The 14,112-nt window shown below is 37.2% G+C and overlaps 2 protein-coding genes across 5 annotated transcripts in view; one reads left to right on the forward strand and one right to left on the reverse strand.

The window, feature by feature from the left end:
- Window positions 1-369: 369 nt before the first annotated feature.
- On the forward strand, window positions 370-10,092 carry CAVIN4 (caveolae associated protein 4). The gene is made up of 2 exons (XM_072152819.1): window positions 370-875; window positions 4,811-10,092. The coding sequence occupies exons 1-2, from the start codon at window positions 471-473 to the stop codon at window positions 5,462-5,464; spliced, it is 1,059 nt and encodes a 352-aa protein (XP_072008920.1). The 5' UTR covers window positions 370-470; the 3' UTR covers window positions 5,465-10,092.
- Window positions 10,093-13,271: 3,179 nt separating this feature from the next.
- The window catches only part of LOC140133127 (dynein axonemal heavy chain 5-like), a 244,846-nt gene continuing 244,005 nt past the window's right edge, over window positions 13,272-14,112 (reverse strand). For all 4 annotated transcript variants that reach the window (XM_072152821.1, XM_072152823.1, XM_072152822.1 and 1 more), the window contains one exon: window positions 13,272-13,904. In XM_072152821.1, coding sequence (XP_072008922.1) covers window positions 13,686-13,904 — 219 coding nt within the window. In that variant the 3' untranslated portion in view covers window positions 13,272-13,685. The remainder of the gene's footprint in view (window positions 13,905-14,112) is intronic.

Raw genomic sequence — 14,112 nt, forward strand, 5'->3', positions numbered from 1 at the left:
ATCTGTGAACTATGTACCTGGGCAGGAAACAAGAGAAATGTGTGTGTACTTGTACTGGACATTAGAAAGGAAATGTATGTATATCTTTACAGGAAAACATAACATCTATACTTACAAGACACAACAATATAGTATTTTTGTACACTACACTTACCAGTTCTAGTATCTTTTTCATTCACCCCGATTCAACAGATGGTTTGGATATTTCAGTTAAGAAGCCCACGGTATTTTCTTTCATGGATTTATTACTCAGAGCATGCTTCCTAATTTTAGTGTATTGGTATTTCATAAAGCATGTTCACCACAGTAGTTGAATGATGAGTAGTTATAAATGTCTTCCCAGCCTCCTGGGGTGGAGCTTTCCATTTCATGTTGAAGGTCTACTGAGGCAGCTGTCTCTTGCTCTCATGACAGAATTGCTTCTTGAGACCTAAACAGCAACCCAGGGACTTCAGCTCCACAAACTAATCATGGATCATCATGAAACGACTTCTGATAGCATCAACCTAAACCGATTGTCCATAGTTTCGGAAGATGATGAAGACCATGATTCTGCCTTAACTATTGTTACTGTTCTTGACAAAGTAGCCACCATTGTGGAGACTGTGCAAGCCAGCCAGAAGAGAATTGAAGAACGTCACAGAGAAATGGAGAATGCCATCAAGACCATCCAGATTGACCTTCTGAAACTTGCACAAGCTCACAGCAATACTAGTTATACTGTTAACAAACTGATGGAAAAGACACGTAAAGTAAGCTCCAATGTGAAAGATGTAAGATCTCGTGTAGACAAACAGAGCGATCAGGTCCACAAAGTAGAGTCCAAGCAGGAGGAGATGCTGAGAAAGAACAAGTTCCGAGTTGTCATTTTTCAGGTAATGATTAAATTGGCAGTGGTTGGATTGAAAGCTGTATGGGAATGTAATTGTAAACAAAGGTAAAATATTGAGTTTATGGTGGTTTTCTATTTTATTGTTTTTGAAGATGATCATTAAAGAGATATAGTGTCACTATATGTATATATTGGTACTTATGGGTAAATTCCATATTAGTTTTTTATTTTTCTCTCTTTCATGCAATTTATCCAAAATTTATAAAATACTTTTTATGGCCACAGTAAAACATAAAATACCATAATTATTAGCTACTTTATAAAGTTGTTTTGGCATAATTCACCTCCTCTGTCATTTAGGAGCAATAGTATGTGAGTGCACTACTATCATTGTGTGGGTTAATATGATCATGTATTCTATATTTAGATGTGTTTATTTTTATCACCAGGCAGAGTAGAATAAATTGCTGACCAGTCTGCCCTATTTGTTGCTTGTGTGAATAGTAACATGAAACAGCTGAATCTGTACAAAATAGCAGAATTATTCTTAACACCATGTTTGGAAGGGGCTTGTGCATTGCAATTCCATTTGCTATAAAGGAAAATCATAGATATATACAGTACATTTAAAAATACTCTGGCTTTACTGTACAAACAAACATATGGATATATTTCCAGGGTAATCATTTCACTTTGGTATAGGTCATTACATATGTGTTTCTTTGATGATAGGATGACTTTATATACTATCCTATAGTGCCCATGGTAACTTGAGCAACCAAGTATGTCGTATACATGATGAAGTAACAGGTACAATCATATAATTCTTCTATACATAGCCTGGACTTTACAGTTTATCCCCAATAGTTTCTCATCATTTTAGTATTGTTGAGCCTTTGTATAAAGAAATTGGAATGTGTTGTAAAAAGTAAAAAAAAAACTTATAGGATAGTGAGGTTAAAAGTTTAAGTGATATCCTGTAAATTAAATTAGTAAATTATCATCCGCTCTGTACAGCAGAACCAAAGTCCCAAAACTTGCCGTGCTGTATGCATGGCCAAAGATAGACCACACTCTATCATTTTCCTGGCGATGGCACAGTATGGTGTCATTGTACTGTGCTGGGCACAATGCACTCCTACAGCTGCCATATACGGTCGTCTGAAAGGGGCCTTACACACATAGATTAAACCTCATACAATAGGGCTCACAAACATACACATTCTTCCACTGAAACCACAGTAGGATAGGGGAAATAAAACATAGGTCTGCCTATGAAGCCAATAGGATGAAGATACCTGCTGGAATGTGACACTGTTTGTAGCTTTTCTTCCCAAGAAACTTTGCCTTCAGGGGGTCAAATCTGTAATGAATATCATCTGATGAATAACCATAACCACAAGGATGTGCTGCTGTCCAATAGCATGCTCTGTGCATAATGCCTTACACGGTTTGTCCAATTCACAAAGGCATTGTAGATCCAATACAAGGACACCTTTATTCATACAAGTGTGCACTGAAGGGCAGTGATAATATCAAATGATAGTTGCTCCAAAAAACAAGAATACAACTAGGGAGCGATAGAAGACATAATTGAACCATCCGTATGGATGTTATCATACATTGATGTTCTTCAACTGCTCAATCACTTTGGCTAAAGGTAACAATAAATCATGATAAATGTGTACAATATTCTGCCCACTTACAATAATGACTTGGATTAACCCATCTTCTTTCTATGTTGCCATTGTTTTCTTACATTGTTAATTCATACCAGTGCTGCTTGGCAGAACATGTAGAATAAAACCAGGGGTCTAGTCTTTGTCTGGTGGGGGATCTGGTGTTTAATGGTGTTGAGGAATTGATTCTAAAATACATTTTTCACTCAGTATTGCTGGTCAAGGTGCCAATACATGTTGCCATTATCCAAACTAATTGGGAAAATAAAAATTCATAAATCTGAATGCTTTACTTTACTAGAACAGTGACTAGGTAGTTATCAATGGAAATCCCTTAAGTGGGTATTCCCACGAAGATAACTTTCTTAAATATACTCAGGATAACAAAAAAAACTCATTCTATAACTCATGTTATTAACAAAAATATAATTCACAGATATAATTCCAACCTGTCTCTATCAGTCCTGGTGTACACAATTTCAGTTGTCCCTGGTTTCCGACCCTGGATATTCTGACATTAGGGTTGGCAGACATGCTTTTTCTGTCTAACGCTATGGAGCTCCTCTCTGCCTCAAGCCTTGGATCAACAAATCACAGGGACACCTGTGGAGTCTGTGTGATTTGTTGATCCATGTTCATTGGCTTCGAATCTCACGTATTGCTACAGGCGGGTCTTTTAAATTCCTGCTAGTTGTGATGCACACCAAGCCATGATTAAGATTTTTTATTGAAACGCTAGGCTAGCAGTGGTCTTGCGCTTTCGTTTCCCTACATTTTTTCCTATGTTTCTGCCTACCATGTGTATGCTTTTTAACCCCTTAACGCTAACCCCTTAACGCCCTTAACGCTACCCCTTAGAGCTACGGCGCAGAGGTATAAGAAGTATGTGAAGAGGACTCACGGGCTGAGTCCTCTTCATACAAGGGTGGGGGTTTTTGCATATTGCAGAAAACCCCCACCACTAGTAACCGCGGTCGGTGCTTGCACCGATCGCGGCTATTAACCCTTTCATTGCCGCCATCTTTATTACGATCATCATCGGGGGGCGGCGATCAGTTGCCATGATAGCCTCGGGTCTTCGTTTGACACGAGGCTACATGGCTTCTGCAGATTCGTTACAATGAGCCAGTGGCTCATTGTAATGAATGTGCTGCAAAAATGCCATATACTGCAATACAGAAGTATTGCAGCATAGGGTAGGAGCGATCTGACCATCTAGGGTTAATGTACCCTAGATGGTCTAAGAAATAGTGGGAAAAAAAAGAAAAAAAAAAGTTTAAAAAATAAATTTTTTTTATAAAATATAAAAAATTCAAATTACCCCCCTTTCCCTAGAACTGATATAAAACATAATAAACAGTAAAAAAACAAACATATTAGGTATCGCCGCGTCCCAAAATGCCCGATCTATAAAAATATAAAAACGGTTACGGCCGTCGGTGACCTCCGAGGCGGGAAATGGCGCCCAAATGTCCGAAATGCGACTTTTACACCTTTTTTACATTACATAAAAAATGAAATAAAAAATGATCAAAATGTTGCACAGACCTCAGAATGGTAGCAATGAAAATGTCAGCTCATTTCGCAAAAATTGACACCTCACACATCTCCGTGCGCTAAAGTATGAAAAAGTTATTCGCGTCAGAAGATGGCAAAAATTTGTTTTCCTTTTTTGTACACATTCGTTTGTACATCACATATATAAATTTGGTATCGCCACAATCGCACCGAACCAAAGAATAAAGCTGAGGTGTTATTTTGAGTACACAGTCAAAGTCGAAAAAACTGAGTCCACAAGAACGTGCGTTTTTTTTTCAATTTTTCCACATTTGGAATTTTTTTTTCACCTTCGCAGTACGCGGCATGTTAAAATAAATAACATTACGGGAAAATAAAATTTGTTATGCACAAAATAAGCCCTCACACAGGTCTGTACACGTAAAAATGAAAAAGTTATGGATTTTTGAAGTTGGAGAACGAGAAATGAGCGGAAAAACCCTGCATCCTTAAGGGGTTAATTGAAAATAATAAAGCTGGAAGATTGGTATTTTTATCGAGTGCGGGAGCTGAAGTTTTTCTTTTCGTCCTCTAGTGCATGTTTATGGTTCAAATTTACATCAGACTTTTTTAATGTAGAATTTTCAATGTAAGCCCCGCCCCAAAAACATAAGAACACTTTTTTCCCAAGCACATCCATCATTTATTTTTAAATCAGTTTTTTTGTTCTTTTTCAAAAATTTGTATGTTTAGTCAATTTACAGAACTTATTTTAAGCATTAACATCTACATTTTATTTCAGGAGGATATTGAGTGCCCGACTAAACTGACCGTTGCTAAAGAATCAACATTGGACGGGCTATTAAGGGATAAAACTTACCCACCAAATGACCTTTCCTCTGATGAGGAATATGAAGTTCAAGAATCTAGGAGCACACGTCTCAAAAAATCTGGCAAGCAGCGCATTGATAACATTAAAAAGGCGTTTTCTAAGGAAAGCATGCAGAAGACAAGACAAAATTTTGGCAAGAAAGTAAACCGAATTCGTACAAGAATAGTAACTCCAGAAAGAAGAGAAAGAATAAGGCAGTCTAGTGAGAGGCTCAAACAGTCGGGAGAGAGATTGAAACAATCTATAGTAAAGGCAGCACCTACTAAAGAAACATTTAAAATCAAAAAGAAGGAAAAACAACGCACAACAGCGGAAGGCCAGGAAGGCGAGAAAGAGGATGCGGAATCAGTCTCAGAGGGTCCCTTAGTTGAGCCCATCTCAGAAGTCACCTACACTGAAGTGGTCACTGTAAAGAAGAAGAAGAAGAAGAATGAAGATAAGGCTGAACTCTTGCCAAACCAGGAAGAGGAGAAACCTGCCCCAGTCTCAGAAAAACCTCTGCTGAAACTGGAAACTAAAATAGATACGGAAGAGACCCCTCTGGTGGACATCAAGCTGTCATAGACTGAGAATTTCAAAAGAAAGATGTGCCCCATATATATATAGAAGGTGTTTTATAAATGTTTATTTGGCCCATTATTACATCATGATCTTTTATACACATGATGTTTTAGCAAGGCTTCATGGCATCAAGAAAAGAAATCTAGCAAATTTGATGGCAAAAGTTCAGCCACAAAGTTATTAATTCATCTAATTCTATCCACCCATCCAGACTCCATCTCCAATTTACTTATTTCAGAAGCTGAAAAGTGGAATCACAGCAGAGGAAGTATGAATGTGATAAGCTGTTATAGCTTGATACCAGAGGTGATATTGGCTATGGTACTTTAGGTATGGTTGGTGAGTGCTATCAGAAAGGAACCAATCCTATAGCAAACCCATCTCTCATAGCATGGAGATTGGTTTTGTATTTTTTTTTTTGAGAATGAAATGTTGTTTTATGTGTGAATATATATATATAAATACAAATGTGTGGTTGTGGATAAAGACAATGGGGCAGATTTATCAAGTGTCTGAAAGTCAGAATATTTCCAGTTGCTCATGGCAACCAATCACAGCTCCCCTTTAAAATATTCATGAGCACTGGCAAAATGAAAGCTGAGCTGTGATTGGTTGCCATGGGCAACTGGAAATATTCTGACTTTCAGACACTTGATAAATCTGCCCCAATAAAACAGTTTATATATTCCTTTTCAAGAAAAACTTGCAGAATAAGTGAATGTCATAAAAAATATGTTATCTAATGGATAAAAATGGTGAATTTAGAATACAGTTTGTACACTTTTAAATAAGCAGTGGATGGATAGGGGTTTGGCAATAAAGCTTCATTGTCATTGATTTCATTAGGCTCTGTTAAGACCAATGCAATGTTCTGATGGATCTCACTGATCCATTTTCAAAGTTCACATTTTCGAACGGCAATGAGATCAGAAACTTAAACATTAACATAAGGAAATTATATATTTTTGTATTTGCTGATTTAGCATAATAAAAATCTGCTGATACATCCCCACTGCTTGCTATAAATCATCCATTCATGTTCCAGACATCACACATTTAGTCATATCCCAATAATATACCATAATGTTCTAAGATGGGAGTAAACCTTAGCATTTAGTTACCTAATGCTGAATTTTCTTTTGTCTGTATATCTCTTATATTAAATAATAAAATGCATGAACAAGTTGTATATAATTCTCTTAAAAGTTATATACCATATATACTCGAGTATAAGTCTAGTTTTTCAGCACAAAAAAAAATGTGCTGAAACCCCAAACTCGACTTATACTTGAGTAAAAAAAAAAAATCAAAACTCACCTTTCTGGGTTCCCCCGCTGCTGGCTATATACTGGAGGATATGGGTTGGCAGGCTATATACTGGGGGGCAGGTGCTGGCTATATACTACGGGGCAGGGTTTGGCAGGCTATATACTGGGGAGGCTGTGACCAATGCATTTCCCATCCTCGGCTTATACTCAAGTCAATAGGTTTTCCCAGGTTTTGTGGTAAAATTTGGGGCCTCGGCTATACTTGGGTCGGCTTATACTTGAGTATATACGGTACATTGAAAACTTCTTTCATGCACACAGTAGAGTCACCAAGTAATAAATGAAAAATGTGAACATTTGAGCAACAAAGAACAATCATAACAACAAACTCACAAGTAATTACATTGAGTGAACAATTGAGGTTTAAAGAGAGTGAGGGGTTACTGTGGTGATCATCTATTTCTCATTAAGTGACACACTATGGGACTGTCCTCCTCTCTTGTGGAAGAGGTTGCGGAGGAGATGTAGAACTTTAATTTAAAGGGAAGGTGCCCTATATCTTTTTTTGCTATTCTTTTTGTGACTTTTTTGGGCATATTGGTGGATTCACCATCTTTTTTTTCTGCTTTTTCACACACCCAGCAAATCTCATCTGGGTTTTCCAATGTAGCATCTGATTCATCTTTTGAACCTTTAAAAAAAGTCCACTTCCCTGCTCGCATGGGATCGACTTATAGCTACCAGTTTTAACACCATCTAAGGGTTAATTCAGATGGCCAGGTGCTCACCTGTACTGGGCCCTGGACCAGCACAAGGCTGGGAGAAGGAGGTGGGAGGGTTCCCTCCTCCCTCCATAGGCAAATCACGGGCCGCCTGAGTCGGTGACGGGGACAAAGAGTGTGCTCACAGCACTGTCACTGGGAGCCATAGAAATCTAAGAGGACCATGATCTGGTTACAAATCATGTGACCAGATCACGGCCCTCATAACGACCATCTGGATGAGTACTAAGATAACTCAAACAAGCCCAACCCCCCCATGAAATGACTGGCCCAAATTTCCAGACAAAAGATAAATGATCCCCGTAAACTTTCCACTGTGCATCCTTTTTTCTGAAATAGTTCCTGTCCTGAAAAAATGCATATATTTTAAGTATAGGAAATAATATGTAAACCATAATTGAAAAGTAAATAGCTTAAAGTAACCATTAAGGAGCAAATTTGGAGGTACTGCTGCTAGCAAGTGGATTAAGCGACAGGTCAAATCTCTATTAGGTCTTCAGTTGTTTGAATCAGTTATTGTGAGCCAAAATCAGTTGTGGTCAAACACAGAATAGGTGCCAGTCTACACATTACTCCTTACCTTTGTATAGTTGCTGGAAAGACTTGTACCTGTCCTGTGTGTTATACCACAACTGGTTTCCCTTTAAGGATCAGTGTTAGTTTTTACAAAAATGTCAGGTTTCTGTGTCAATGTCTGTGATAGACAGAACTCTCTTTATATTCCAAATAAAGCTGCTCACATTACTATATAATGTGTATAATGTCATATCTACCACAGCCTGGTAGTTATACAAGAAGTGATGCTTGCAAGACATTAGCTGCCATAAGAAAGTTTGGCTTGTCTGCCATTGTGTTCTTAGCATGTTTGGCTTCATTTGGTCTCAAGTGTCTACGTGAGGAAGACATTGGCAGCTATAATATATTAAATGGGTTATAGAATGTTACTATGGTACTGTTATGCATATTATTGATTATATTTAGCTTTTCTTTTATGAAACACTAAACTTTTCTGTTATTGAAATTATAATGTATTTAGTATTAAATATGTAAAAAAAAAAAGTGTGCTATATTTGCAACACTTAATTCGGAAAATATATCAAAACAATAAAATAGGTTTTTCTATCTTTGTTTAACCAAAATATGATGTCCACCGTGATGGGGCTTAAGACCAGCCCCTAGGGTACTTCCCATCTTCTTTGCTATATTTGGAAACATTTTGCTAATCTGACTTTTTATGGAAAGCATCTCTTTTTTAACTTGTCCACCAAACCTCTGTTTATGACTATTTAAGGCATGTGCTAATGGAGTTGCCGACCCGTCATTGACAATGGTGCCAATATATAAATTCTTCCCGAGGCACTTGCCTATCAGCCTAAAAGGATAGTCCTAAATTATACATTTATTTACAGCACAGGGACTAACCTGCTGACTGGTGAGGCTAGATAATGGTAATGGAGGCCTCATTCCTTCTAATAAATGGAGTGCCGGAATGTAGGCTTCAATCATTCTTAAAAGACTTGAATCAACTTATACTTCACATGAAGAGATTTGTAACCACACATGCAATTTAAAAACATAGAAATAGGCTTTATTCTACATCCATAGAAAAAACATGATATACAAAAGTGAGTGAGCTATAGGCTTAGAATCATCATACACATTTCAGATTAAACACTCCTTTACCATGAGTAGGCGGATTCTATGCCTATAACTCACTTGCTTTTATACAGCATGTTTTTTCTATAGATATACAATAGTTCCTATTCCTACATTTTTAAATTGGATGTGCCATCCTATCCTTGTTGTGAGGTTAGCAGGCTCCAGCCCATCCTGCGAGTTATATATTAAGAAGTAATATTTTAAAGCACATCTACCACACTAGGCAAGCATGATAAATCAGGGACACTTACTCATTGATCCAGGCACTGTGACACCTGCTTCCTCAGCACTTGTGCAGTGAGCACTTCCTGCTGTCACCTGCGGAAGCAAGGGGAAGGGTGAGACAGTAGCCCCTCACACTCATTAGCATAATTTTAAAAGTTGATTTTATATGGACAGAGGTCATGGATAACAACTGTACGAACATTTCCAAAGCCAAATCATGCTTGATTTTGAAGATAGATTTCCTTTAAGAAATTTACAGTGTAAAGTAGTACAACATAAATAACACAAAATATAACAATTAATATAACATTTAAGGTTTCTGAATGTCAAACAGGAAAAAAGGTGTTGATATGATGCTAAAGCTTACATTCCATCCTATGGTAAGTAATAATACATCATTATATGACAATGTGTCGTACTACATTAAGTGTTAGCTCCACTGTAATTTATGCTCTGCTACAAAGAGAAAACTGCACTTCTACATCAGTGTTATAGACCTTTATAACAGTTGATTTAAGATACTTTGGATTTAGACAGAAAGAAGGATGATTTGCATCTCAGTCTGTAATGTAATTATTTTGTAATAACCATGCTACTAGAAAGAGCTTCATCTGAATTGCTAAACAATAATGTCATGTGACAGAATGTGATTATTTATAACATAAACCATTAATAAATTCTCATCTTTTGTAATGAATTGTTTCACACAATTCAATGAAATGTTTCATCTAAATCACAATACAATAAATCAACATATTTTATTCAGACTTACATTTGGTGAATAAACCCACCAATGAATGATTTCTTTTGTCATTGTATTCATAAGTAGTCCAGGACAGATTATTATATATGTTATTAACAGTATAGAAAAAAAGTCACCATTTTATATCATATGTGTAGCATGTGACTTTCATCAACAATATCTGTTGCATGAAGTAAGGAGACAGGAATGATTTTGGATTCACCCTGTTTTAAGTTTTAAAGATGTTGTTGAGGGTCTTCATACCCAGAGTGACCCCCATCTCATCAAGATGAACTTTCTCGAAAGAGGCCATGGCTTGTTAAAGGAAACCTACCATGAGAAGTCAGAAGTAGATCTGATTATAGATTCCTGCCTGCATCTGTAATTTTAACCAGTTCGCGACCGCCCGCCGTGTATTCACGGCGGCGGTCGGGTCGCGCAGCATGGAGAGGGCTCACAGGCTGAGCCCTCCCCATAGACGGAAAGTCTTTGCTGCATATTGCTAGCACCGATCGCGGGTGTCATCACAGCGATGGCTGCCGGCAAAGCTGCCGGCAGCTTCAAAAAGATATGGGCACCGCCATCTTACCTGGGATCGCCGCTCCCCATGACGTCATCGGGGAGCGGCGATCCATCTCCATGGTAGCCTCGGGTCCTCCGAAGACCCGAGGCTATTTCGTTTTAACCCCTTCATTACAATGTGCTGATAGCACATTGTAATAAATGAGGAGGAAAATCCCCATATACTGCCATACTGTAGTTTGGCAGTATATGATAGGATCGAACAGACAACCTAGGGTTAAAGTACCCTAGGGAGTCTGAAAAATAGTAAAAATTAAAATAAAAAAAAAAATATAATAAAAAAACCTAAAATTTCAAATCACCTCCCTTTCCCTAGAACTGACATAAATATAAATAAAAAGTAAAAATCATAAACACATTAGGTATCGACGCTGTCCGAAAATGCTCGATCTATCAAAATATGATAATGGTTTTTCAATGCGTTTAACCCCGTGACGGAAAATAGCGCCCAAAGTCGAAAATGGCACTTTTTTGCCATTTTGAAAAATATAAAAAAATCGATAAAAAGTGATCAAAAGGTCATACAGTCCTAAAAATGATATCATTGAAAATATTATCAAATTTTGCAAAAAAATGACACACCCACAGCTCCGTACACCAAAGTATAAAAAAGTTATTAGCGCCAGAAGTTGGCAAAATCCAAAAAATTATTTTTGTACAGGTTTTAATTTATGTAAATGTATGAAAACATTATAAAACCTATACAAATTTGGTATCCCCTTAATTGTACCGACCCAAAGAATAAACTAGACATGTCATTTGGGGCGCTCAGTGAAATCCAAGCCCACAAGAAAATGGCGCAAATGCGTTTTTTCACCATTTTCACTGCATTTGGAATTTTTTTCCTGCTTCCGAGTACATGGCATGGAATATTTAATACCATCACTATGAAGTGCAATTTGTTACACAGAAAACAAGCCATCACACAGCTCTTTACGTGTAAAAATAAAAAAGTTATAGAATTTTGAAGGTGGAGAGTGAAAAATGGACATGAAAAAACAGGAAAGGGCCCGGTCCTTAACCGGTTAATAAACCCAACTTGTTAAATACTTTATTTTAGTAATATATAAAAGCATCGGCTACTGGGGCGTGGAGTAGCCATAACTCCCGGTGCCCGGCCAGGCTAGTACACACCCTAGTAGCCTCTGCAGTTAATTTACATATTACTAACAATAACGTTTTTTAACAAGTTAGGTTAGCTTCCAGGATTATTACATTACAGATTAGGGCAGAGGCAGGCACAAGGAATCTACCACCAGATCTATCTCTGATAGTAGATTCCTCATGGTAGGTTTCCTATAACCAGTGTTTTAGTTCAAAGATTCATTCTCTTTCCAAGCTGTTATTTCTCATAAACATTCCTCCCATTTGATAGTAGAAGGAAAGGATTTCAGTACTGACCACCCCCTGCAAACACACTCAAGAAGAGGCATTCATTTGTTTGCAAAATTTGAGGGCATAGTCCAAGTGCTTCCCACTGACACAATATCAGATGAGCAAGATTCTGACCTAAGAGAAAATCAAGTGTTAGAGCATGGAATTAGGACAGTTGCAGAATTTGATATGGTATTATACCAAATACACACATAAGCCTGAAGAAAAGGCTCGTCCAACCAGCTTGTTTGCTCCAATGTTGAAAAAGAAATAAAACCCAGCTTTTCACATCAAATATCAAATAAATTTCATCAATACATCACAATATTTATTAACCCCATTTCCAGTAACTCAATAGGCATTACCTGTAGCACCATTACATTGCATCCAAACCCTTCTGGGCTCTTTTACTGAAATGTCCAGTAGAATTTCCGCTGCCTTCCTTCAAGAAATAGAGGTTTCCCCTCAAGTTCCAAGTAAACTGCTGTACAGATCTGTACATAATAGTGATAACACTGGCTCGTGTTTAACCCTTTATGCCCTTTCACCATTCATGTATGGCACAAGGCTAGAGTCATGAACATATATAAATCCACCATCACGGATTTCTGATAAAGTTTGATGTATTCGAATGGATTATATAGAAAATAATTATTTATATTAAAAAAGACCTGAAAGGTCACAAAATTTTAAATGTAAAAAAAGGTTTTAGTCTTCTAAAAATAATGTGACTAACTCTGCAAAACAAACACACCTCCAAACAGCTACATTGATAAAAATCGGAAAAAAAAAATATGAGGCTCAAAACTGAATAAGGCGATCATTTTCTAACAATATGGTAGTGTAACTGTAGTTGTGGTATTAGATGTCTGAAAATATTACACTCTACTTCTTGAATAAAACCTTTCACCATTTACAGGGACCAAGTTATTTTTTATCTAGCACTAATTCTGACACCATTGTCATTCTTAAACCTGTTGATTTATGCATATACAAATATAAGGTTTTAGGTTTATTGAATGTTAAATGAACCCTTTGTAATTTTACAGGCCATGCACACTGCATTTAGAATTTCTGATCATTGCCCATGACACAGATTTATCTTATCTCGATAAACTTCAAGACCCAGGGCATAAAGAAGATCTAGACTTTGTTTTTTACAATCAATATTTATTCAACATCACTTCAGATACATACATTACACCATGGAACACAAATCTATGATTAGGGATAATATTTTCTATACATTATTGAACCATGCTACTTTATTTTAAATTACGCTAAAAGCAATGGAGAAATCCATTACACAATGATTTCAAAGAAGCTTTATAAGGCACTTATTAAGAAAAGCAGAAATGAAGTGAAGACATGCAGAACATGTTGGATTCATGTAGCATAAGGCTTCCTTAGACTATTGATTAAGAAGATGGTATGCTAAGAGTTGCTATACTGCAGTGACAGTCAAAGTGCCATATAAATATGATGTCTGCCTGGACACTATTAAGAGACAACTTGAAGTAATCTGGCTGCTGCATTGTTTCTCCTATTAAGCTTATTGGGAGTGAATTTTGCTCCCAAGTCAATGAAGCCTTTTATTTGTTGTCACAAAGAAGAGCAACTCCTCTCATTGTCCAGTGGTCAGGCACAAATACGGTTCTCAGGTACAGGGAGAACACATATGTCAGGTCAGTCCGGCGAGGCTTCTTGTACACTGGGCATGAGTACAGGGTACTCAGCTGCTTCTTGGGATCCGAAGGACCATTAGTGCTGATTGCATAGACATGGACTACGGGTAGATTGGTAAAGAGGACCTGGAAATTAAATAAAGAATTGTTAGTCCTATTGATATTGTACATCTGCATGGGGTGATCAATGCCACTTCACCAAACACTATAAGTACACATGGAAAATACATTGTCATCTGTAAAACAATGACAACATCCACAAGATAAAAAAGCAAAACAAGATGAAGAAGAAGTCTGTAGCAGAGGGATACTGTATGTTACTGTGTTGGTCCCA

Source organism: Engystomops pustulosus, chromosome 5, assembly GCF_040894005.1.
Source record: "Engystomops pustulosus chromosome 5, aEngPut4.maternal, whole genome shotgun sequence".
NCBI classification, from domain to species: Eukaryota; Metazoa; Chordata; class Amphibia; order Anura; family Leptodactylidae; genus Engystomops; species Engystomops pustulosus.